We start from the raw sequence: 27,582 nt of genomic DNA on the forward strand, positions 1-27,582 counted from the left end.
TTCTAAGTTAATGATTATTTGCAAAATAAAATTAAGTTTCTCAGTTGGAACATTAAATATCTTGTCTTTGCAGTCTATTCAATTGAATATAAGTTGAAAAGGATTTGCAAATCATTGTATTCTGTTTTTATTTCCGAATTACACAACGTAATTGGTAACGGTTTTGGGTTTTGTACATACCGACAAGAATTCCTCATTCACATTCAATCATACCTATGTACACTTTGGTTTACATTATGCACATTTTTGGAATGTGGGAGGAGAAAACACAGACACACAAGGAGAGCAAACAAACTCTACACAGAATGTTCTAATGGATTCCAACTAACAAAGACGGTCTCACCTTTAAAGCATCAGACATGGAGCTGACATAGGGTGGTGCAGAAGAGGTCTGGCATGTTGGAGGTACACATGACTACAAAAAAGAGGCACATGTCATGGCATTTACATGATGGTGCACAACACTCTAACATAGTTACAACATGCACTATATAGTATTACTGTTAGTTTTCTTCTAACTCAATGCAACATTTTGACCAAAGAACCACCATCACATGTTATGTAGACCACAAGGAAGTGTTTTCCATTTATAAAATAAATAAATAATATGACTCCTTTAATGCGCCATAAAATCCGGTGCGCCAAATATATTAAAAAAGATACAAAAATACACCATTCATCAGCAGTGCGCCTTACAATCCAGTGCGCCCTATGGTCTGGAAAATACGGTACCTTATTTTTTACTAAACAAGCTGTACACTGACCACTTTAAAGTATAACGTTTACTATTTTTTCCGGTATAGTCCCTTGGCATACAGTCAAAAGAATGGTTGCTAAAATGAGAGTTCTGTACTCACTTCTGTGAGAGAATGCGTATGTGTCCGCATTTCTGTTTTCTGCACAGACCACTGCACATACACGGTAATGGAAGCATGTTGATTTGTTTTGAGCGTTAGCACAAACACAGCTGGAAACAAGCCTTCCTTTTCCTAAAGCATCGATGACCAAACATACCCACTGAGAGCCGAACACTAAAAATAAAAGGAGACCGTGGGCCATTTTGGTGTTTTTCATTTTCAAAACAAACTACATATAGATTTAAGGAAATTAGAGACTGTAAGTGTGGTGTTCTTTGTTTTATTGTTTATTACTTACTTGTTTGCAAATGTATTCCATTTTCTACAATTTTTATTTTAACATTAGTACTTTTAGATTGTGCCGCAGACATAAAAAAAATAGCTCTCTGATCTAAGAGTGACTTGTTCTTTTGCCATCTACAATGTTTCAACCAATAATGATTAGCTTTTTTTCTGTGTCTGTCAGGTTATATTGAAAAAAAACCCAATAGAAGAAGTGGTGTGTCTGGCTGCATGTGTCCTACCTTTACAAGGCCCAGTTCCAATTTGGTTTCCAGCAAAAAGACTCTACCAATAAGATTTTCCCAGCTCTCTCGAGGTATTGTGATGACTTCTCCTTCCTCCTTCTGTAACAATACAAAAGCACTGAATATACACAGTATGTATACTTCTGACCTCATGTGTAGATTTTTGGTCAAACTGGAGAGAGAGTTGAAAAAAAAATGGATCCATTTAATTATTTGTTTCATTAGCCTTCCTATAAGCTAAACTGGATTTTAGCATCAGAATAGTATTGTCCCAAAAAGTGGCTTAAGCTTGTCTGCAAACATATTTTGCTAATAAATGAATAAAATAATAAAATGTGTCACAATCACTTTTTCAGGGTTACTTCGGCTCTCTAGCTCCTCCAGATGTTCCTCCAGAGCACTGAGCCTTTGAAGACCACAAAGAAGACTCTCAATTTTAACTTCCATAGCAGACAGCCTTTGCTCAACCATGGAAGACTGAAAGACACAATGACATCGTGCATAAATGACTATTGGGCGTGAGTGTAATGTTTTAAAAATGTACAGCATTTGTATACTCCGTGACAAATTGAAAGCATGCAGTAACCCTTCGGTTTCTAATTATTGTGTGCTTTATTTGATCGGTTTACTTTGGCTCAGACAAACAACCAAACATGTATATTTCTACCAAAGCTTTTTTAAAGCATCTTAACAAGCTTCAAGTACTGGAAAGTGTGGCCTAAAGAGTGAAGACAACAGTTGGTTGTTTTTTTTGTCCAAAATGTGCCAGATTATATTTGTCAGACAACATACGATCAGTGTTGGGTTAGTTACTGAAAACCAGTAACTAGTTACAATTACTAGTTACTTAATTTCAAAAGTAACTCAGTTACTAACTCAGTTACTTACACCAAAAAGTAATGCGTTACTGTGAAAAGTAACTATTTAGTTACTTCTTTTTTTCTTCTTTTTTTTTTTTTAAAGCTCCCATTAATGGCCTTTTAGCCTTCATTACAATACTGTTATTGCACTGGAGAATAATACAATCTGTTGATCAACTTGACATGCATTTTTATTTTCCTTTTAACATAATTAATGAAAAACAGTGCAACATAAAAAGGCATTTCTCCTTTCTTTAAACTTGGACCAATGACCATTAATAAAAAACAACTTAAAGTTCAACATAAGAAGGCACATCATCTTCCTTGAAACATAGATAGTGAAATGAAGCCTGACATCTCGAGTGATGCTGCTGTCTTCCACACTTGGAGTCATGGATTGTAGAATCCTTGTTTTCAGTGGCAGGATCATTGACACAGATGGTGAAGTTTCAGTGCTCAGTGGAGATGTAACACTTTTGAGGGGTTTGAGCACCTGGAGGACCTCCTCTGCCACTCTCACATCATCATCAGCCAGGGTGATGATGTCTTTGACATTTGTCTTGTGGGTCAATGCAGAGTATATAGCTGCCTGCTGCTCCAACATATCATAAGTGGAGTTCCACCTCGTTGGGACATCATGTATGAGCTTTATGAGTAGGCAGCTTTAGCATTTCTTGCTTTGTCTTAAGCACATGAGCAGCTGTTGTGCTTGGGTGGAAGTAGGAAACCTCCTTCCTGATCCTCCCAAGGAGGCGCTCCATCCTATTGACTGAGATGTGATGCCAAATTCACTACATGTGCAAAGCACCTATCTGTGGTCCCAATGTCTCATTCACTGCATTTATGTGATTTTTGGCATCATCACGTGTGACTGGGATATCTTTATCTTCCATTCCTCCACTGCCTGTGTCAGTACCTGCGCAAGGTGACTCTCGTAGAGGGGGCGTGTCTTCTCATCTCCCAGTCTGCTGTGATGAAGTGAGCGCTTATCGTCACATAGTTCCCCAGGACGTGCACCAGTCTGTCATGAGCGCAACAGATGATGCTCGGGATAGTTCATCATCCACAACTTTTTTCTTCTCCTGCTCATAAATATCTGGCACAATCTTATCGCTGAAGTGGGTGCGCGACGGGATGTCGTAACGTGGCTCAAGCACGTTCAGCATGTGTTTAAAACCCTCGTCTTGCACAACGGAGTCTGCACCTATGAACACACCGATTAAATGGCGCGGGGCGTTCAAGCTCTTCCGTTACTCCGCTCGCCATGACCACGCTGTGTGTGGACTGAACGTGCGAACAACTTTTTTTTTTGTTTCATATATCAAACCGCGGATCACGCGTGTTCCTCCCCTCCCCACACCCACACCCAGACACACACACACGCCTCTTTTCTTCTCTCCGGCTTGTGACAGAGGAAGATTCAGAAGAACGACACCGTAGCGCTTCTGTTTCTAGCCGATACTACATAAAAAATAACGTAAAATAACGCAGTAACGCATCATGTAGTAACGGTAACTGAGTTACTGAATATAAAAAATAACGCGTTAGATTACTAGTTATCGCCGAAACTAACAGCGTTACAGTAGCGCGTTACTTTGTAACGCGTTAGTCCCAACACTGCATACGATATAGCATGAGTTCTAACTTTACTTGTATTTGTAATGCAATGAAAAGCTTTAGGGAATTCTTACAAGGACCGCCACCGCATCCTCCTCCTCCTCTTCATCCTCCTCCTCCTCTTCCTCCTCCTCCTGCTGCTGCTGATGTTCATGTTCATCAAGCTGGGTGTTCACGTTTTTAGGAGAATCGGATGAAAACACGTCATCATGCAAGGGCGGCATTTCACTGTGGCGTGGTGGTGAGTCCTCTTTTTGCATGTGATTTACAACATGAGGGCGGTCAAAGACCTAAGACAAGAGTGAAATTGAGACCATTATTTATCAGATTCATTCCCAAGATAAATAATTGCAGCAACTGCTTCCCTCCAATGCACACTGCACCATCCAGAAGCTTTATGAGTAAAGAAACTTTAATCAAACGTTCGAACAATTATTGTATTTATATATATATTTTACAATCTACAATAATTTAGATCTACAAATGTATTTAGGTCTACTACTTATTAGATCTAGATCATTGAACACACATTACATTCTTTTATGAACGTTATATGAAGCATTATTGTCAAATTGAATGTACAAACCCCAAAACCAGTGAAGTTGGCACGTTGTGTAAATCGTAAATAAAAACAGAATACAATGATTTGCTAATCCTGCAAAGACAAGATACTTAACGTTTGAACTGGAAAACGTTATTTTTTGCAAATATTAGCTCATTTGGAATTTGATGCATGAAACATGTTTCAAAAAAGCTGGCACAAGTGGCAAAAAAGACTGAGAAAGTTGAGGAATGCTCATCAAATACTTATTTGGAAAATCCCACAGGGGAACAGGCTAATTGGGAACAGGTGGGTGCCATGATTGGGTATAAAAGCAGCTTCTATGAAATGCTCAGTCATTCACAAACAAGGATGGGGCGAGGGTCACCACTTTGTCAACAAATGCGTGAGCAAATTCTCCAACAGTTTAAGAACAACATTTCTCAACGAGCTATTGCAAGGAATTTAGGGATTTCACCATCTACGATCCGTAATATCATCAAAAGGTTCAGATAATCTGGAGAAATCACTGCACGTAAACGATGATATCACAAACTTTTGATCCCTCATGTGGTACTGCATCAAAAAGCAACATCAGTGTGTAAAGGATATCACCACATGGGCTCAGGAACACTTCAGAAAACCACTGTCAGTAACTACAGTTGGTCGCTACATCTGTAAGCGCAAGTTAAAACTCTACTATGCAAAGCGAAAGCCATTCATCAACAACACCCAGAAACGCCGCCAGCTTCGCTGGCCCCGAGCACATCTAAGATGGACTGATGCAAAGTGGAAAAGTGTTCTGTGGTCTGACGAGTCCACTTTTCAAATTGTTTCTGGAAACTGTGGATGTCGTGTCCTCCGGAACAAAGGTGAAAAGAACCATTCAGATTGTTATAGGCGCAAAGTTCAAAAGCCAGCATCTGTGATGGTATGGAGGTGTATTAGTGCCCAAGGCATGGGTAACTTACACATCTGTGAAGGTACAATTAATTCTGAAAGGTACATCCAAGCAACGTTATCATGGACGCTCCTGCTTATTTCAGCAAGACAATGCTAAGCCACCTGTTACAACAGTAGACTGGCCTGCCTGTAGTCCAGACCCGTCTCCCATTAAAAATGTGTTGCGCAATATGAAGCCTAATATATCACTACGGAGACCCCGGACTGTTGAACAACTTAAGCTGTACATCAAGCAAGAATGGGAAAGAATTCCACCTGAAAAGCTTCAAAAATGTGTCTCCTCAGTTCCCAAAGGTTTACTGAGTGTTGTTAAAAGGAAAGGCCATGTAACACAGTGGTAAAAATGCCCCTGTGCCAACTTTTTTGCCATGTGTTGCTGCCATTAAATTCTAAGTTAATGATTATTTGCAAAAAAAAAATTGAGTTTCTCAGTTCGAACATTAAATATCTTGTCTTTGCAGTCTATTCAATTGAATATAAGTTGAAAAGGATTTGCAAATCATTGTATTCTGTTTTTATTTGCGAATTACACAACATGCCAACTTCATCGGTTTTGGGGTTTGAAGAATTATCTGCTAGCAGTTTATTATGTAATTTTTAAAGCTACTTATACAAAATATTTAAAATTTTGTTCCCCGACTAGGCTTTGACACTGAGTTATGCATTGATCTATGATGATGGCGTACTGTCACATGCCTACTTACTATATTAACAATGTCCGGCTTGGTAAGTGATGGATGATCTTCTCCTCGGATGTGCTTGTGTGATACAGGATTTCTGACTCTGGGCTTGAGAATGCACACAAAAAAGTAAAATTACCTCAAAAAGCAGATGCAAATTGAGAGAACACAAGCTAATGAAGAAAACAGCACCTTGCAGAGGAATTTTAATGGAAGTGTATTTTCGTGTAGGATTTTTCAGAGTGTGGTCAGGAGAGACAGTCAAAGTTGGGTAATAAGCAAGTATGCTTTGATGCAACCATATAAGTCCATTGCTAATACAAATATAAACATATTCAGCATTTTAACAGTTTGATAAGAAAATATACATTTAGAATTGCATGTACCTTTTTCAGCTCGTTGTGCCTCTTCAGAACCAAGTCAATGATGTCACAAACTGTAGAAATCTTTTTTTGACAGAAACCCTTCTGCAGGAACTGTTGCTTAGAGAGGACGGGTTTATAGTGGAATATGTCTCGCAGAATCTTAAAAAGCAAACAAAGAGGTTGAAAAGAATGAATAAGATAATTTTGAAAAAAATGGTCTACTACCCAATGCACTATGTGCTTAAGTGGGAAAAAATGCTGCCACAACTGTGCGGATTTGAGCTGTGCAGCACTCTCCCCTCAACCTTAAAGGGGTCATATTATGATTTTTTTTTTCTACATTTAAAACATTTCCTTGTTGCATAGATTATGTTTTACAGACCATCTTCATGCCGCTTTCTGACAGTCGTATTTATGTGCCTCACCTTCAACAGCGTCTTCTCCCCGTCATCTTTGTTGTAGCGGTGTAGCGTGCAAGGACGGGAGTGGAAGAATTGTCAAAAGATGGATCTAACTGTTTTAATGACATTCAGACTTTACTTAAATCAATAACGGAGCAGCATCTTCTAATCCGAAAAAAAAACACCCGTGAAAAACAGTCCGACCGGAACTCTAATAACTAAAGTTCCTTGGGTGAATAATGTAAACTCACTAGACCGGTATGTTTTAGTGCTTTCATGGCGAGATTACTGACAGATATAAGTAAGAACTTTACACTACTTTATATTAGAATTGGCAACAGCGGAGGATGAATGTCCCATAACAAGAAGATAGAGAAAAAGAAGCTTATCGACTGCGGCGTCGGCGTGCGCAATTTTTCAGGATTTATGCAGATCCCAAATACAGATCAGCAGGTACCAGGAGGTAAGAAAAGTTTCTTTTGAATAATATTGCGAAAAAAAACGCCAGATAATGTCTTACCGTATACACACACCATAAAAATACTCATATGTTGATGCACAGTACAATGCTTCAAGCGTGCAGCTTCATAGCTTACCAAAGTCGTACTAAAACATTTTGACAGATTTTTGAGCGCTGTGTGTAATGTTCTATATTTTCAATGGAACATTAAAAATGTTGGTGTTGTTTACTTGAGACATATTGCAATCTACACTTATCTCTTGTGTATAAGACTACCATCATAGTGCAGCCTACACTAATCTCTTGTGTTTGACTGCCATCTACTGGTCACACTTATCATAACAGCATGTACCAAATAAAATAGCTTCGATGTGGGTAAGCTCAACCAAACTTATTCCTTACATTAGGCGCACCGGGTTATAAGGCGTAATGTCAAGTTTTGAGGAAAAAAAAAGATTTTAAGTGCGCCTTGTAGTCCGGAAAATACGGTACTTTTGTTGAAAGAAGTCCAGCAACCCAGGAAGATGAAACATTATGTTGCACTTAGGAAAGTTTGGACGCAGTGCAACACAACACATAATAATGTGATAAAAGAAACTGGAGATTGGTTTAAATACATCAATATGACATTGATTCCCGGGATGAGTGTACAGTAAGTAAACTGAACAGTTTACCACCAAAACAAAATCTAATTAGTTCGGAAAATTGCTGCAGACAGAAATTCAAAGCGACATACTGTAGCTTGCCTTTGGTTGTTCTGTGACAAAATAAAAATGTGAGAGAAGAGAGGCTCCTTAAATGTACTGCGTATGTAACGTGTCAGTGTGAAGTAGTGTACCTTATAGAGTGAGTCAGTGAATCGCAGGTCAGTTTTGCCGGTCAGCTCCAGTCCAGCTGCCACAAGTTGCTCAGCAAAAGGTGGAGAGAAGATGGTGAGAGTGAAGCTCAAAATTGGCAGAAAAGCTGAGGGGTCTCCTTTGGACAGGCTGATACAAAAATCAAAGAAGAGTAAAACAAGGCAAAGAATATGACATGCAGCACAAGTTAATGACAGACAATAAAAAGTTCAAATATTTAGAGAGAGAGTAACAATCACATTCTACAGGCAAGTAGATGTGTAGCTTTTACACCTCAATTATACTGAAGAGCAGTCAACCATGCAATATAGTTATTATCATAATTATTATGGTTTTTTTTTAGGTATAACTCAGAAGTTAAGTGCTTTAGTAGTTAGTCTATATATGGGATATTTTAACTTTTCCTTACAAGTTATTAGTACTAATGTAATGTTTTGAAACATTAAACTTTTCTCCTCACAATCTTTTCATTCATTAATTTCCTAACACAAATGAGTCTGTGGAGCCCCATCAAGATCCAGGGCCGGGAGGTGGCAGTAGTGGGGCAGTACAAGTGCCAGCAGACTGGACTGGAAGGACAACAGCAAAGCTGCATACAAGAAGGGCATGAGCAGACTCTTTTAGGGCGGTATAGCTCGGTTGGTAGAGTGGCCGTGCCAGCAACTTGACGGTTCCAGGTTCGATCCCCGCTTCCGCCATCCTAGTCACTGCCGTTGTGTCCTTGAGCAAGACACTTTACCCACCTGCTCCCAGTGCCACCCACACTGGTTTAAATGTAATGTAAGCGCTTTGAGTCACTAGAGAAAAGCGCTATATAAATACAATTCACTTCACTTTTTTCTTGAGGAAGCTTAGGTCCTTTAATGTGTGCAGCAAGCTGTTGGAGAGCTTTTTTCAGTCTGTTGTGGCCAGTGCCCTGTACTTTGCAGTGGTTTGTTGGGGGAGCAGCACCAGCAAAAGGGACTTAAACCGGATTGACAAACTGATCCGGAAAGTCGGCCAAACTATTGGCACACAGTGGAGGCGCCATCATGGACAATCCTGCCCACCCACTCCACCAGAGTATTATTTTTCACTAAAGAAGGGTTCGGTGAATGCGCATATGAAACTGGTGGGCTCGGTACCTCCAACAAGGTTAAGAACCACTGCAGTAAATGAACAAGTAGATTAATAATTCATTTTCTACCACTTGTCCTTAATAATTTTGACAAATTAGGAGCCTTTGCTTGCTTACTTACTAATAAAAGACAAGTTGTCTTGTATGTTCACTATTTTATTTAAGGACAAACTTGCAGTAAGAAACATGTTTAATGTACCGTAAGATTTTTTGTTAAAATAAAGCCAATAATGCAATTCTTTGTGGACCCCTTTATTTAGAAAAGTACCAAAAAGTACCGAAATAATTTTGCTAATATATATATATATATATATTTATATGTATATGTATGGATCCGTTGTGGTGAAGAATGAGCTGAGCCGGAAGGCAAAGCTCTCAATTTACCGGTTGATCTATGTTCCCATCCTCACCTATGGTCATAAGCTTTGGGTTATGACCGAAAGGACAAGATCACGGGTACAAGCGGCCGAAATGAGTTTCCTCCACCGGGTGGTGGGGCTCTCCCTTAGAGATAGGGTGAGAAGCTCTGTCATCCGGGTGGAGCTCAAACTAAAGCCGCTGCTCCTCCACATCGAGAGGAGCCAGATGAGGTGGTTCGGGCATCTGCTCAGGATGCCACCCGAACGCCTCCCTAGGGAGGTTTTTAGGGCACGTCCGACCGGTAGGAGGCCACGGGGAAGACCCAGGACACGTTGGGAAGACTATGTCTCCCAGGTGGCCCGGGAACGCCTCTGGATCTCCCGGGAAGAGCTGGACGAAGTGGCTGGGGAGAGGAAAGTCTGGGCTTCCCTGCTTAGGCTGCTTCCCCCGCGACCCAACCTCGGATAAGCGGAAGAAGATGGATGGATGGATGGATATATATATATATATATATACATATATATATATATATTTTTTTTTATTTTATTTTTTTTTAATGGTAACATGTTTTTTAGATGTCGTGACGGAGACGACATTAGCCACTTACCCGCTGTAGTCAACATTTCCAGGGTACTTTACTGCCCGCAAGAGAGTTTCCAGTTTACGCAGACAGCCTTGAAGTTGCAAGTCCCCAGAAGACAGCATTTTGCCGCTTTGAACACACAAGTTACAAATAAAATGTATGTAATTTTCTGCAACTCTGTCTTTCAAACTTTAAACAACAAACCCGTACGACAATGTCGTCGATTACGCATATGCTTACCTTGACAAGACTCTGCTTAAGTAAGTTAAACTGGATGGTCGGACATTTTTGTCTCTACCGGGTTATCGACACATCGACACGGGATTGGCTCAGCTAGACACGTGATGCGGATATGACCAAATCGGCAACGTCACGTGACGTCGGTTGAGTATCTGAGATGACGTAGGTAAAAGGGGGAAGGGCGAAGATGACAGGCAGAAGAGGAGGGCTTAACATATGATAATTGTGTTATCGACAGTATGGACGACTCCTCCAGAACCAAAGGAGCAATTACCTTGGTTTTAATACTCCAAAATACATTGTTTATCATTCTTACGTAGCTAAATGGAATGACAGCGGAGTAAATCTCACTTCAGGGAAACTACATTTGGAGCTGTCCTTGTGTGCAGGTTGAGCTGTCACTGGAATCTTTCAACTCAGGTAGGTGGCTCGTGTTTCATTCATGTGGAAACTTTGTCAAACACGGTTTACACACTTATTTCTAAGTCTTAACTTACACTTGAAGTCAACACATTCTTTGTCAACACAAAAATAGCTTGCAGTGCTAAGTCATCAAACTGGTGGTTGGTGGCGAAGGGAAAGCCTTTTCGACCAATAGCGTGGCGAATCGAAATATCTTGGGACCTGAAGGTTAAATCTCATTGGCGGGGGGGCGGGACTACGCGTCAACCTACCTATATCGGGCTGGAAGTTCCAGCGTTGATGTTGACGACAGGCACGGATTGTTTACAACACAGCTGACTGACATGCCCACAAAAGTGCCAACATTTTGGTCGTAATGACCATGTTTGGTTGTTTTATTTATGGCTTTATTTGTATTTATTTATTAGGACAATTTGTAGTTGCAGTGCAACTACCTCGACTGTACAACTCAGACACAGTGCTATAGTTTTTGTAATTAATGAGAACTGTGTGCATTCTATTTTTTTATATAGCATTTTTCTCTAGTGGAACCCAATATCTAAGTTACATTTTCAAACCAGTGTGGGTGGCACTGGGAGCAGGTGTGTAAATTGTCTTGCTCAAGGACACAACGGCAGTGACTAGGGTGGCAGAAGCGGGGATCAAACCTGGAACCCTAAAGTTGCTGGCACGGCCCCTTTACCAACGGAGCTATACCACACCAACTATCAGCAGAAAAAAACGGATCTGCTTTTGATAAGACAACAATCGATTTTTAGTTGTGATAGTTTATGTAAACAGTCAAGGTTTCATCACCATATTTTCTCAGTAAATGAAAAAATAAATACCAACTACATTATTGTGAACACTTACTGTATACAGTATTAAAGGCCTACTGAAATGAATTTTTTTTATTCAAACGGGGATAGCAGATCCATTCTATGTGTCATACTTGATCATTTCGCGATATTGCCATATTTTTGCTGAAAGGATTTAGTAGAGAACAACGATGATAAAGTTCGCAACTTTTAGTCGCTGATTTAAAAAAAGCCTTGCCTATACCGGAAGTAGCGTGACGTCACAGGAGGAAGGACTCCTCACATTTTCCCATTGTTTACAATGCAGCGAGAGAGATTCGGACCGAGAAAGCAACGATTACCCCATTAATTTGAGCGAGGATGAAAGATTTGTGGATGAGGAAAGTGAGAGTGAAGGACTACAGTGCAGTGCAGGACGTATCTTTTTTCGCTCTGACCGTAACTTAGGTACAAGGGTTCATTGGATTCCACACTTTCTCCTTTTTCTATTGTGGATCACGGATTTGTATTTTAAACCACCTCGGATACTATATCCTCTTGAAAATGAGAGTCGAGAACGCGAAATGGACATTCACAGTGACTTTTATCTCCACGACAATACATCGGCGAAGCTCTTTAGCTACTGAGCTAACGTGATAGCATCGGGCTCAAATGCAGATAGAAACAAAATAAATAAACCCCTGACTGGAAGGATAGACAGAAGATCAACAATACTATTAAACCATAGACATGTAAATACACGGTTAATAATTTCCAGCCTGGTGAAGATTAACAATGCTGTTGGTAACGACGCCTTTGAAGCTAACTTAGCTACGGAGCGGCGGCGGGCGTTGTAGCTTTCGACGACACCCCGGCCGCCATCAGAGTCGACAAGAAACATATATTTCCCCAAAGTTACGTACGTGACATGCACATAGCGACACGCACGTACGGGCAAGCGATCAAATGTTTGGAAGCCAAAGCTGTACTCACGGTAGCGCGTCTGCTATCCAACTCAAAGTCCTCCTGGTTGTGTTGCTGTAGTCCGCCGCTAATACACCGATCGCACCTACAGCTTTCTTCTTTGCAGTCTCCATTGTTCATTAAACAAATTGCAAAAGATTCACCAACACAGATGTCCAGAATACTGTGGAATTTTGGGATGAAAACAGAGCGTTTTGTATTGGATTCAATGGGTTGTCCAGGGTGTACCCCGCCTTCTGCCCAGATGCAGCTGAGATAGGCTCCAGCGCCCCCCGCGACCCCATTGGGAATAAGCGGTAGAAAATGGATGGATGGATGGGTCCGAATACTTCCGTATCAACCATTGATGTCACACGCATACGTCATCATACATAAACGTTTTCAACCGAAAGTGTGGCGGGAAATTTAAAATTGCACTTTATAAGTTAACCCGGCCGTATTGGCATGTGTCGCAATGTTAAGATTTCATCATTGATATATAAACTATCAGACTGCGTGGTCGGTCGTAGTGGGTTTCAGTAGGCCTTTAACATGTGCATACACATTTGCTTGTACAGCATTGTGACTCTGTCAACAGTCAATTGCCTTTTCAAATAGGCATGTATTTTCATTATAATACTTTCCATATTTTATTGATTTACATTCTTATGTAAAAAAATCAGTAGAAGGCTGTGCAGAACATGGGATGCTTACTCATTGTATTATACACATGATACATACAGTATTTTGTTCGCCAATACAAAGGAATAAATAAATCAGAACTGTATATATATATATATATATATATATATATATATATATATATATATATATATATATATATATATATATATATATCCATCCATCCATCCATCCATCTTCTTCCGCTTATCCGAGGTCGGGTCGCGGGGGCAGCAGCCTAAGCAGGGAAGCCCAGACTTCCCTCTCCCCAGCCACTTCGTCTAGCTCTTCCCGGGGGATCCCGAGGCGTTCCCAGGCCAGCCGGGAGACATAATCTTCCCAACGTGTCCTGGGTCTTCCCCGTGGCCTCCTACCGGTCGGACGTGCCCTAAACACCTCCCTAGGGAGGCGTTCGGGTGGCATCCTGACCAGATGCCCGAACCACCTCATCTGGCTCCTCTCGATGTGGAGGAGCAGTGGCTTTACTTTGAGCTCCTCCCGGATGACAGAGCTTCTCACCCTATCTCTAAGGGAGAGACCCGCCACCCGGCGGAGGAAACTCATTTCGGCCGCTTGTACCCGTGATCTTGTCCTTTCGGTCATAACCCAAAGCTCATGACCATAGGTGAGGATGGGAACGTAGATCGACCGGTAAATTGAGAGCTTTGCCTTGCGGCTCAGCTCCTTCTTCACCACAACGGACCGATACAGCGCCCGCATTACTGAAGACGCCGCACCGATCCGCCTGTCGATCTCACGAACCACTCTTCCCTCACTCGTGAACAAGACTCCGAGGTACTTGAACTCCTCCACTTGGGGCAAGATCTCCTCCCCAACCCGGAGATGGCACTCCACCCTTTTCCGGGCGAGAAACATGGATGTATGTATGTACATATAGATATATATATATATATATATATATATATATATATATATATATATACATACATATATATATATATATATATATATATATATATATATATATATATATATATACATACATATATATATATATATATATATATATATATATATATATATATATATATATATATATATATATATATATATATATATATATATACATGTAGATTAATTAACTTAATTGCTTCTTGAACATGGTTTGTAAATGGAAAAGTTTGTATTGTGATGCATAGTTCCTGATAAGAAACAATGTAAACGTGAATAATTGGGTCCAATCTCGACAAAAGTCCTTATTTTAGTAAAGAAAAATGCACATGCTGAAAACACTATGTGTGTGTGTGTGTGTGTATATATATGTATACATATATAGCTATATATATATATATATATATATATATATATATATATATATATATATATATATATATATATATATATATATAGTGTGTGTGTGTGTATAAGCATGAACTGATGAAGCCTACGTGGATTGGATTAGAGACAAAATGTCTTCTTTTTCTTTTTCTAGTTGCAATCGATTGAATGCCCCGACAATACAATGACCTAGATGAATGAGAACATCCATTGATTAGTTTAGTTTAGTTAATTTTTCAGTTAAACAGATAAATGATATGAATATGGATCAGTGTGCATCATGAACTCTACCCGACTGGCTTGTAATTTCCATTGGCCTGTCACACAGATGGGTCAGGCACTATGGAGGCTGCCACCCAGACAACAGCAGCAGCTACAGGAAGAACTTGCCGGCCGACTTGCTGACAGTGGAGGAATAAGACGAGAGCAAGGTAATCCTTAGTGCCGTGTCTCTTTTTTTAACTAGTGCTGTCATCAAATACAGTTATACCGATATTTACATGTGCTCATCAGGTGCATGAATGTCATTCATTTTATTAGTTCAAAGAAAAATATCCTTTTTTTCACAGCTAGGGATGGGCAGCCACTGAGAAGAGTTCCCCAGCAATGTTATGGCCCTGATATATACCATCTGCTGAAAACTCGCAGAGGAGGTAGGATGACAATATTTTAATATTTTTTGTTATGTTGCTGATTCCTGTTGTTTTTTCTTTTTTTTTCTCTTATCATTTACTCTGCTTTATGGATTTATTTGTTGCTTTTTTGTTTCATAGTGTGTGGATTCAAGTATTACTGGAAGATAAATGAAAATAAATTCTACAAGCCATTAAGTATCATTTAACATTAGTACAAGTGGAAAAGTAAGTTAATCACTGTTAATCTCAAGATTTAAAAAAAACAAAAAACAGTCAAGTCTTGAATGACAAATGCATACTGTATTATATACTGTGTATTTCATTTATTAAAACCCCTTATTTCAGGCATTGATTTGATATTAATTGTGGGTCCTTACTGAGTTATTTAAACTGTTCTTAGTTCAGGGTGGAATAATTACCCAATGTACATCTTCAGTGATTTTTTAAAACAAGAATTGGGTGCATGAGTTTACATTTATTTAAAATGTTCTCCAATCCACAGAGAGTCAAAATTATACACAGAATCTCAAATATATAGAATAGGGCTCTCTGGGTAACTCATATAATACAATACTATATGCAATACATAGATCACAATCACGATATCGCGATGTGGCGATACTGCGATCATTGACATACAGTGGCAAGCAAAAATGTTGGATACTAGCCAGTTTCAGATACCTGCACCTCTAGTTGGCGTAGCGAAGTGTTTCTCTTTCTAAATGCTTGAAATATATTCAACACTCATGCTATTAATTAAACAGGCTGACCAGGGAATCTACCGAAATATACATAGCCTTGGTTTTAACGTAAATATGATAGGTAATGAGTAGGAACTTGCCGATTGATCAGCCACTGAATAGGTTCGGACGATTTTCGAGAAAAAATATGTGATAGGCCACCGCCAATTAATGCCTTTCAATGCTGATCACCTTTGGACAATACTTTATTTATTATTAGTCACTCGACTGACAAAAGCACATGCGAGTTAACTGTGTCTTACTATATACAGTGTGCAGCAGCTTCCCCAAGTTAATGATAATCATTCCCACCTTCCGACCGAATGCAGCTGGGTTAGGCTCCAGCCACCCCCACTTTTTTGTCACCTTGGCAGGGCATAAGAGAAAATAATTGAGAACCAGTGGCGTGAATGTCTCAGTGAGCTTCGTAAAATCCACCCAACATCCAGCGTCTCACTTGATAGCATTAGCTAATAGTAGATTTATAGGTTGACAGACAAAATTTACCGTATTTCCCGGGCTATAGAGAGCACCGGGATATAAGGCGCACCCACTAAATTTGAAAATAAATAGTTTTTCCATCGATTAGCCACACCGGACTAGAAAGCCGCAGATATAAGTTTTGAAATTAGTTATTTACACAGTTCTATAAATGTTTATTTACATACCTTAAGTGTTTCCAAACAGTGCTGGCACAGCCACTCTGCCAACTTCGCCATACATATATACATACATACATACATACATACACACACACACACACACACACACACACACATATATATATATATATATATATATATATATATATATATATATATATATATATATATACACACACTACCGTTCAAAAGTTTGGGGTCACATTGAAATGTCCTTATTTTTGAAGGACAAGGAGATTTTAAAATCTCCTGAGGATTGAGGAAACCCCTCATGAAACAGGCCTGTAGAGATGAAATAGTCTTGTGATTTTTTCCCACACATACATATTACGCTCTACCACGGTATCGAGCACTATTTTTTTGGATAATCTAATTAAGACATATATATATATATATATATATATATATATATATATATATATATATATATATATATATATATATATATATATATATATACACATACATACATACATACATTATATATATATATATATATATGTGTGTGTATGTATATATATATATATATATATATATATATATATATACATATATATATATATATACATACATACATTATATATATATATATATATATATATATATATACTATATATATATATATATATATATATATATATATATATATATATATATATATAGAGTCATATGTTATTATTGACTCTAAATTATAAAAAATCGTTTAACAAAACGTTTTTTGATGAAGGCATAAAGTTGAAAAACAACTCATTGAGTTGAAATCATTTTCTGACAGCTTTGTAAATGTGTTGGTTTCCTGCCACAAAACCCAACTTTTATGCATAGCCCTAAAATGTTTCTATAGGGTTGAGGTGGGCGCATTGGGAAGGGGTTTCCAGAACATTATTGTGATTGATCTCGTCAAAAAACAGCTATTATGTGTTTTTGGGTTAATTTCCCTGTTGGAACTCCAAACTGTATCCAAGTTCCAGCTGTCTTCATTTGAGGTTAATTAGAATTGGAGGTAGTCCTTCTTTGTGGTTCTATCCAGTTTGAGTAGTGCACCGGTGCCACTTTCAGAAAAAAATGCCCCAGAATATGATGTCTGACTTTAAAACTTTTATCCAGAAAGAACTTGGCTAGCCCTTGTGGGCAGCTGCAAATTTCAGTCAACCCTGAAGCTGTCAATTTTATAACAGGCACTTCTTTCTTGGCTGGCACCCTCAGTCCTTGGTGATGTATAAAACTTGACGTGTTCACTGTGGGCAGTGACACAGGTGTTCCATCAGTTTACAGTTCATGGCAGACTCGAGCCTTGGTGGTTCCTGAGTTGTTCCTGAATATCCTAACCAATTTCCTGACAATTTAATGTTATACTCTTTCCAGACCTCCAGACTTGGAAACTGTTGAGACATTCAAACCTAAATTCAAGCTAATTAGTTTGAATTGCTGAGCTTGAAATGGGCAGTTTAGACCTTCCCAACTGCGTAAATCTGCAATTGTCCTTCTTGGATCTTCAGAGTTCTTTGGGCTTTTTTCAATGTAGAGTATTGCTTATATTCAGACATGTGACTTCTTCTAGGAAGTCAAAAGCATTGGTGGTCAACCAAGCCAAGATGGCTGTTGTAAATCAAGCAGCACACAATCTATTCGAGTACAATATAGGCTTATGTCTTTCTCCAAAAAGCAGATGCAAACTATGCAATAGAATATATCCCTGTACATTATCAAAAAAAGATTTGTCGAGTATTATATGTTGGTCGCGTTCTCAGACATATCAAACTAGTGTGCTTCAGACGCCATTCTACACGACAAAACCGATGGAAACTTGGAAAATCATGGAGGTCTAAAACGTCTTTGTGTGTGGCTGGGTTAAGAAAATTGGTATCAAGACTCTCCTGGATAAATATGCATCGTATTTGCTCGGGTAAGATTGCATTTCATGATTTAACTTTGCATCTACTGATGTTTGTTGCTGTTGCACGTGCCGTTCACGAGTAGCATGTTTCCCCCCGTCTTTATCAAAATATAACTGTATATGTCAACATTGTGTATGTGCTTGAAGCTTCAATTATTATTGTTGCCTTTGGTAAAATTTGAAAACTCTTTTAGGTTTGGCTGACATTTTTTGCTTTCTTTTATTTAGACTTGCCAAATTGGTGCTTTTTCGAAACACAAATACAAGTAACACAAAGATAATACTTCAAAGGGAAATAATAACCAATAAAAGTATGTCAAACAAACCTTTAACAAAGTAATCGCTGCAAACTCATGCATTCTTTGAGTCTGCTCCCTTGGACTGGAGTGTGAGCTGCTTTTCTCGTTGTAACGACACTTGTTGTCCATATGTATAAGAATAAAGTTCATGGATGAGATCTAGGGCTGCCATTTATGACCAAAGTAATAATTAAGATTATTGTTATCAATATTGAAGTCATGATTACTGATCGTTAGATAAAGCAGTGTTGGGGTGTGAACGTAATACCATCATGTAATTTGTAATGTCTAATAAAAAGGCTATTGATAAACTTTATCCATATATCTAAAGACAAATATATATATTTTTTTATTCTTTAATGATATCAACTTGTCAACATTTTGTCATTAGATGATGCCTTTATTTCTATTTTTACATTTTGATAGAGGGAGTTTTTTTTATTTATTATTTTTTTGTTTTTTTAAGTTATGTATATTTATTATGTACATGTAGAGGCTGTATCGGGACAGATTCATTAATTACATTATGTTATTATTATTTGAGGTGAAAGTTGTGTAAATGTTTTCCCTCTGAAAAAAGATAGATTCAAACAAAGCATTAATTAAAAGGTCAAAATGACTATGACATCCAGTGATAAGCGAATGTTAACTTTTGACCACAACTGTTTATCTAACTTTTTTTGTCACTGTGGGTTTTCATTTTTTGTTTTTGTAGGTAAAGAGCAACATGGTTTTATAGATTTGGAGATGCTCCCACCAGAATTAGGCATAACCATACTGTCGTACCTGAATGCTACTGATCTGTGTCTGGCCGGGTGTGTGTGGCAGGACCTAGGAAATGATGAATATCTCTGGCAGGGGTAAGGAGATTTAGGTCTGGTTTATGTTCCTTATTTGTGTTACTAAACAGCTGTGGCTTTTTGCCACATGTTTGTAGTAAATGTCCGTTCCCCCCATCTTTTCTAAACGAGTCTTTTTGACAACTCTTGTGTGTGGATCTCCCAGGCTTTGTAAGTCCACATGGGGTCACTGCTCCATCTACAACAGAAGGCTGCCTGCTGGTTTCTCATATAGAAGACTGTATCTACAACTAGATGAAGGCAGCCTTACATTCAACGCAAACCCACAGGAGGTAACACATGCCAAACATCAAAGATCACTCGTCCCCCAGCCTATGCTCCTGTGTCTGGATCTTCCGATGCACTGAGGCCCCTGTAAGGCTGCATGATGTATGATCTGTCTGTGTCTCTTCCCCTATAGGGTATCAGTTACTTCATGTCTAAAGGCATACTCGTGGATCACCCTACAGAGCTGGCTAAGTTCATCTTCTACACCCGACGGCTCAACTGGAAGATGCTGAGGATTTATCTGGACGAAAGGTTTGCGCAGAGAAACACACACACATGCTTAAAAAAACCTCATTGGCACCATAGTTTACATTAGGACATTTCTTAATTTTTAATGCATATATTTAAAAGTAAAAAATAAACCCCTCTATTATACATAATATAATTTCTGACAATGTATGAAAAAGACAAATATACACATAAAAGCGTAAAGTTAATATCATTACATACAGTCATACACTCTGTAATTTCAAAAGGAAGGAGAGGCAAGTTAAAGATAAATGATAATAATAAATTGATCATTGATATAAAATGTATATATATATATATATATATATATATATATATATATATATATATATATATATATATATATATATATATATATATATATATATATATATATATATATATATATACAGTATATATATATATATATATAGTGTTCAAACAAAAATATATTTTTTGTGTGATTTTCAAATAATTAACTTATCTGATCTGTTGTCTGTAAATCATTTTACATATCAAATGATTGACTGTATGTATGTGTATATATATATATAAATTTTTGTGTGTGTATGTATGTATATATATACAGTATATATATGTATGTGTGTATATATATATATGTATGTGTGTGTATATATATATATATATATATATATATATATATATATATATATATATATATATATATATATATATATATATATATATATATATATATATATATACATACACACACAGTATATTTTCTAGTGACTCGGTTGAGAAGCAGAAAACTTTACATTGCATCTTCTTGTGTGTGTGCAGGCGTGACGTTTTGGATGAGCTCGTGACCCTTCATAACTTCAGCAATCAGTTCCTTCCCAACGCTCTGAGGGATTTCTTCAGACACATTCATGCGCCTGAGGAGAGAGGAGAGTATCTGGAAACGCTCATCACCAAATTTAGCCACCGGTTTTGTATCTGCAACCCCGGTCTTGTTCGTGATCTGGGTCTGAGCCCTGGTTAGTGCACAGCTGCTTCCACACAAACAGAACACAAAACTACTTCAGTATTTTTATTTTATTCTATATTGTTTTAACTATTTGTTACCAAATATATTAAATTAATTTAGTTCTAATATTATTATTTTATTTTTTTTCAAATACATATATATCTTATATTTAAGATAATAAGTCTGTTTCACTCAGTCTATTGTTGCAAAAAATGACAGACAGGGATTAAAGTTAATTGTTATTACTCAGACATTTTTATGAAAAATGTAAAAAAATATAATGAACCCGGCATTCGTTTATTTATAAAAATGTTGTCACAATATCCCAGTTGAAAGATAAAAATATGAAGTATATAATCAATAGATCAATAACTAAGGCAATATCAGAAAATAATTCCAACCAATAAATCAGGAGTGTCAAAAATGAGAGTATTTTTTTTGTCTTTTTTTTTTATGCCACAGCTGTACTAAATTATTATCAAAATCACTTTTTTACTATACCAGAATTATGTTATAATGCTTCAACTATTATTGTTGTTATCCTTGTTATTATCAAAATCAGTTTTTTACTATACCAGAATTATGTTATAATGCTTCAACTATTATTGTTGTTATCCTTGATTTTATTTTATTTTTTAAACTGGAAAAATATTAATACACACTATTATTTTTATTCAGTAAGATGTATTCCTAAGCATCAACATGTGTTTGCAGACTGTTGTCAAAGCCAAAGGAGGCTGTATAAAATATGAATTTAGTCGGTTATTATGTGTGAAAAAAGGACTACTTGTTCACAGGTGTCAAACTCAAGGCCGGGGGTTCAGTTCTAGCCCGCCGTATCATGTTATATGACCCGCCAAACCCTGGAAACAATAAGTGTATAGTAAGCGTTGTACTTTTCTGACTAAATGTTCTCAATCTTTAAATTTTAAGAGAAAAAAATACATGTACTGCCTGCAATTGTATGTATTTTATACTTTAATATGATCTAATAATGCACCAAATATTATATTATCATACAATCCAAACATTTTTTTGTTATAATAAATATAAATACTTATCTGCTTGACACATGACCTTAAAAGTAAGTTATCCATCAAATTGTACAGTGTAAAAATGCCAATAGATAGATAGATATCGGTAAAAGTTTTTCCGTTATAAAAACAGTGGAACCATTTTTTTTGTTTTTTTTGTTGCTTTTACTGTAAAACACCATAAAACAATGTCGGTAGAGTTTACTAAAAAAAATGGTGGTGGTACCATTTTTCCATTTAAAGCTATGTGCTATAAAAACATTGTAAATTTTACGGTAAAATTCAGGCAATTGACCTGCCTGATTTTTTATTTAATGTGTAAGTTTAAAAAAAAAAGATAATCAGATGCATTGGCAATTGATGAGGCACATCCTTATACATATATACCCATATAATATTCACTTTTTCAAACAGCCCTCAGAAAGCAGCCATAATTGGAAAATGAGTTTGACAGCCTTCATCTTTGTTTATCTGCCAAATGAATAACAATAACATTTGCAGTTTTTTCAAGATTTACAAAATATTAGTTTTATTTTTTATTTTTTTTAAAGGGACATAACGACTAATTTGCTGTACCTTGGATTGCTTTTACCGTGTTTAATAAACAAAGCATGAATAATATCAGTTATTGTGACCACTGCATCCTTGAATTTTGTTGTATGTTTGGAACCTCTGTAATATCACAAGACCCCTTTTTTCTTCAGTTGTCCAACATGTGTCGTTGTCATTCAGCAAATAGGGGGGGGGGGGGGGGGAATGCCGGCAAAAATGAGGTAGCATTATCAACAAATCCCGACATCTCTAATTGAACTGTCTTCCTCACCAGGCCATGCTGAAGCCATCTGTAATACTTACTTGTGTGATTAGCGGACTTAGTGTAATGGCTTGTAGACCACGGATGAATGGCTGCTGCCTCTGAACCTCTTTTTCATGTCTTTTGGGAAGGGAAATTCAAAATGTGTCTCCTTCAGCATATCCCGGAGTTTTACCGCATTATTATGTGACAAGTAGACAAAGTAAGAAAAACAATTTTTTTCTTGTAAGCTCACAGGGATTGTCACATGGCAAAATGTGTTCTATACGCCACTCGGGGACTTTGTGAGCTCAAGTCAAGCACAAAGCTGACACATTTAAAAAGGATCTTCATTTCTGATCATTGTCAACATCTCTGCCATCAAGTTCTCTGATCACATGTCCCGCTTTGTGCTTGCAGACGCCGTGTACGTGCTGTGCTACAGTCTGATCCTGCTGTCCATCGATCTAACCAGTCCTCACGTCAAAAACAAAATGTCAAAGAGGGAGTTCATCAGGAACACTCGCCGGGCGGCACATAACGTCTCGGATGACTTTGTGGGCCATCTTTACGACAACATTTACCTGATCGGCCACGTGGCGGCGTAGCTCCACTCAGCAGCTGTCTGGTAAACAAATCCTCACACTGCACCCAAGAGTATGAACCAATGCCTGGGTTCCTCCGCATCTCTGGAATGTTTGAAGAAAACACATGCCTTCTAGGAGCATACGAACAAACGACTTTATTAGATCATTTACCGCTGCACTGTGGGAGAGACGATGCTACCAAAATGATTTATGTAATATTTGAAATGTTTCAACTAAGCTAAGGCAGAGAAGGATGGTTTGAATTCCAACCATAACGACAAGCTCTGGCACTGCACTGATGCCCAAGTACTACTAAAGTGGTGGAAGGACGAATCCTCACAACCTTTTCCCAATGACCGTTCAGAATCACTAACAGAACATTTACGTTCAAGCAGAATGTCAAAGCATCAGCGACCATTTTAGGATCTCTTCTCAAGGCTGTTGAACTAGGATGTGACTTAGGGTAGTCCGTGTACAGCTTGTATCACATTACGGATTTACTATCCTCTGAAATAACTCAACACACAGCCACAAGTGTTATTTAGAGTTGGCACCTAACCGTGCCTTAAACCTTTAGGGCATGGAATGACCACTGGTTGTTACTAAAGGGGCAATATACTAATATACTTTATGCAGTAGTATATAGAGTGGGGAAACAAGTATTTGATCCTGTATACCAACCACCAAGCATTCTGACCCCCGCAGACCAATTGTGTGTCCATGGAGCACACAAATTATGAAAGTAGTCCTAATCTCAACCCTCTATACCAGGGGTAGGGAACCTATGGCTCTAGAGCCAGATATGGCTCTAGAGCCAGATATGGCTCTAGAGCCAGATGTGGCTCTTTTGATCACAGCATCTGGCTCTCAGATAAATCTTAGCTGACATTGCTTAACACGATAAGTAATGAATAATTCCGCTGGTAATCAGTGTTAAAAATAACGTTCAGAATATAAAACATTCCATTGCATCTTAATCCATCAATCCGTTTTCTTCCGCACCTGTTCATTAATGGTAAGAAGTATTTTATTTATTATTGGTTAGAATAACAATGTTATTAAAAAGAATAAGATACTTATTATACTCTAAAAATGTTGGTCTTACTTAAAAATGCACACATTTAGTTTTCAGTGTTAAAAAAATACTATATGGCTCTCGGAAATACATTTTAAAATATTTGGCTTTCATGGCTCTCTCAGCCAAAAAGGTGCCCAACCCCTGCTTTATATGGACAAAAATAGTCAAAAAAAAAGGTTTTTTTCGCTCAACCTCTCTCCCACCATAGCGCAATACTAAAGAACTGTCAAATAACTGAATGGAATAGATTATAAACCTGCTCAAGACTGGAATTGACTGTGAAACCATCAGGAGGAAGCTGGTTGAGCAAAAGGGTTTGGGAAGTTAGACACCTGGAGGATTCAGATTGAGCTCGAGAGAATGTGATGTGGTCACATGACACCAAAATGGAGCTTCTTGTAAACAAAGGCACTCAAAAATGTTTGGAGGCAGAGAAATGCTGACTATGAACCAGTGACATGGAGGTAGATACATTTGCTTTGGGGATGTTTCTTTGGCCAAAGTCCCTCCTGAGATGTTTGCAACCCTGCTGACCAACTGCAAGAAACATCTGACAAAAATATAATCACTTGATCAAATATTTATTTTTTCTACTTTTCCCCATAAAGAACTGTAGCTCTCAGCACTCATGCCTCCACCACAATTATCTGATTGTAGGTAAGAGAAATTAATGATCATTGTACTTAATAGATGAGTACACAAGCTGTACGTTGACTACTCTAAAATGATTAATGTTCAATTTGTTAGTATAGTTCCTAGAGAAGATATACAGCGATACAAATACACTCTTTTGTGAGTAAGCATGGCTTGAACTTATCTTCCCACTAGGTGGTTTATAAAAGATAGTTTTTGTCTCAAATTTAAACTGTAATATAGTTAATTACTTTAATCAAGCTGGTGTGTAACAATGGGATGAAACCCAACAAGATACATTTATATTAATGACTATCAACTGAAAAGCTATTTATATAACACACATTGGAGCTAGTTAAAGCTGCTAGTTGAATACTTTGGATGCATTATTGTGACACAGTTCACGAGGGAAAAAGTGAACACTAAATTGTACAATTTGGTGATGGATGTTAATCTGCTTCATCGAGAAGACGTCAGTTGTTTGAAATTATACTGACAATTCCCGGTGGTTATAAATGCACTTTTTGACTATAACAAAGAACAATATTGCTGCTTTAATCCGGTTCAAATGTAGTTCAGTTTCATGGCAAATGTTCACCATGAACTAACAAAGTCATGGAGACTTAAATATTTCACCATCTTTACAATGCAGTGTGTCATTTTTTGTTCAATACGGAAGGAGATGGCCTCTTTATTAAGGCAACACACATAAACTTAGTTTATGTGGTTTACATAATATATTAATTGTTTAAAAACCAAACTCTTAACTGAGGATCTTTCTTTAAATGGTTGGTTTGGAAGGCCATAGATTAGAAATTGACTTCTTAATAACTAAGAGAGGTGGAACAAACTAGTCAACTGTAGCTTCTGTTAATGTAAATCAGGGGTGTCCAAAGTGCGGCCCGGGGGCCATTTGTGGCCCGCAGCTAATTGTTTACCGGCCCGCCACACATTCTGGAAATACTATTGTAAAAATAAAAAAGAACATTAAAAAAAGTGGGATGAGGGGAAATCTAATGAGAAAAAGTTGCAATGTTGACACAAAAGCTGCCATGCAGGCTGTTTTTTTTTCTTTTGTCTTTCTTCATTTTTCTTTTTTTGCCATTGCTCAAAAAAAAAAAATCCATGTTATAATGAATTATTTTCAGGGCTCCAATTACTTCAAATATTTCACTTTAAAATGTTTTATGTGGTAAATATTGCATATATTGTGTAGTAGCCATATAAAAACGTCAAAGTTTTCTTTGACAAAAGCGCATAAAACAAACAAAATAATAGTTCCAGCATAAAATTGACAGATATATCTGAAGTTGATCTCGTAATTTAAGTTTTGAAAGTAAAAGAAAAACCTAATAAAAATGTATCTCTTTATGAGTGGGGCACATTTTGGATCCCAAATATATTTAGTGATTTTTTATTTATCTTTTCACTGATTACTCAAAAATATGAAATAATTAAAATCAATAGTGTCCTGCTTTATTGATCTTTTAGGGCTCTAATTACTAAATACTGCATATTTCAGTTTTACTATAAAAAAACTAAGTTGTTTTTGACAGAAAAGCCATAAAACATTTTTTTAAATTTGTATTACGTTGATATAGAGATTTACTGTAAGCGTTAAATAATTAAAAAAAATAATAATGTGACTTATTTTTAACATTTTAATGACTGGGACCCTTTATGGTCCCCGGGACCCCTAAAGGTAAAATTAATAAAAAATGCATATATTTTGTTATGGTTTGAAAATGAAAAATATCAAAATGGCCCCCACATGCTTTAATTTTTCCGTGTGCGGCCCTCAGTGGAAAAAGTTTGGACACCCCTGATGTAAATCAAAGGTGTCCAAAGTTTTGCATATATAAAGATATAAGCATGCCATTAAATTCGCCATTTTGTTATTCAAACGAGGTGCATGTCAGCTTTGTGTTTGTAACATTTCCACTTTTCCTCTTGATATTACACCTTTTTACACCCGCCCCAATTGTTGAGCGGATTTATTTTCGGTAGTAAAAAAAACAAGCTGCAGGCAACACTTTGGACACCCCTGATGTAGGGCAATTATTATGAAGCTACTAGTGAATTATCAATAAACACACTCGATGTTGTTCCAAAGTTGTTTAACATTTTTCTTTGAATGTCGTTATATATATTTTTAGCTGCTGTCATAACACTAAACGTTGCATTTTGAAATGTAAATCCTATTAGTTTTGTCCCTTTCTCACACCGATGAAGGATAGGTTGAATAAATTATGAACACAAGTTTTGATTGTTTCTTTGGGTGTTTTGAATGCTTTGTAAGTACACTTTG

The 27,582-nt window shown here is 37.4% G+C and overlaps 2 protein-coding genes across 2 annotated transcripts in view; one reads left to right on the forward strand and one right to left on the reverse strand.

Annotated features, from left to right (window-relative positions):
* LOC133639416 (centrosomal protein of 44 kDa-like) overlaps nt 1-10,550 on the reverse strand; it is a 32,308-nt gene extending 21,758 nt beyond the window's left edge. Inside the window, exons 1-9 of the mRNA XM_062032707.1 lie at nt 10,429-10,550; nt 10,213-10,317; nt 8,110-8,257; nt 6,432-6,569; nt 6,070-6,153; nt 3,936-4,151; nt 1,733-1,861; nt 1,382-1,483; nt 344-415 (exon numbers count right to left, since the gene is read on the reverse strand). Coding sequence (XP_061888691.1) covers nt 344-415; nt 1,382-1,483; nt 1,733-1,861; nt 3,936-4,151; nt 6,070-6,153; nt 6,432-6,569; nt 8,110-8,257; nt 10,213-10,310 — 987 coding nt within the window. The 5' untranslated portion in view covers nt 10,311-10,317; nt 10,429-10,550. The remainder of the gene's footprint in view (nt 1-343; nt 416-1,381; nt 1,484-1,732; nt 1,862-3,935; nt 4,152-6,069; nt 6,154-6,431; nt 6,570-8,109; nt 8,258-10,212; nt 10,318-10,428) is intronic.
* A 56-nt stretch (nt 10,551-10,606) lies between these two features.
* Nucleotides 10,607-27,523, forward strand: fbxo8 (F-box protein 8). Its single transcript, XM_062032708.1, has 8 exons — nt 10,607-10,848; nt 14,899-15,001; nt 15,140-15,223; nt 19,519-19,663; nt 19,809-19,935; nt 20,064-20,182; nt 20,963-21,159; nt 23,397-27,523. The coding sequence occupies exons 2-8, from the start codon at nt 14,899-14,901 to the stop codon at nt 23,582-23,584; spliced, it is 963 nt and encodes a 320-aa protein (XP_061888692.1). The 5' UTR covers nt 10,607-10,848; the 3' UTR covers nt 23,585-27,523.
* Nucleotides 27,524-27,582: the final 59 nt, after the last annotated feature.

This window comes from Entelurus aequoreus, linkage group LG22, assembly GCF_033978785.1.
Source record: "Entelurus aequoreus isolate RoL-2023_Sb linkage group LG22, RoL_Eaeq_v1.1, whole genome shotgun sequence".
NCBI classification, from domain to species: Eukaryota; Metazoa; Chordata; class Actinopteri; order Syngnathiformes; family Syngnathidae; genus Entelurus; species Entelurus aequoreus.

Bases quoted from the DNA above. Each gene is read 5' to 3' on its own strand.
- fbxo8 (XM_062032708.1), top strand. From the start codon at position 14,899: ATGGGTCAGGCACTATGGAGGCTGCCACCCAGACAACAGCAGCAGCTA. The intron at 19,664-19,808 runs GTAAGGAGATTT...TGGATCTCCCAG, and splicing joins GATGAATATCTCTGGCAGGG to GCTTTGTAAGTCCACATGGG. The intron at 19,936-20,063 runs GTAACACATGCC...CTTCCCCTATAG, and splicing joins TCAACGCAAACCCACAGGAG to GGTATCAGTTACTTCATGTC.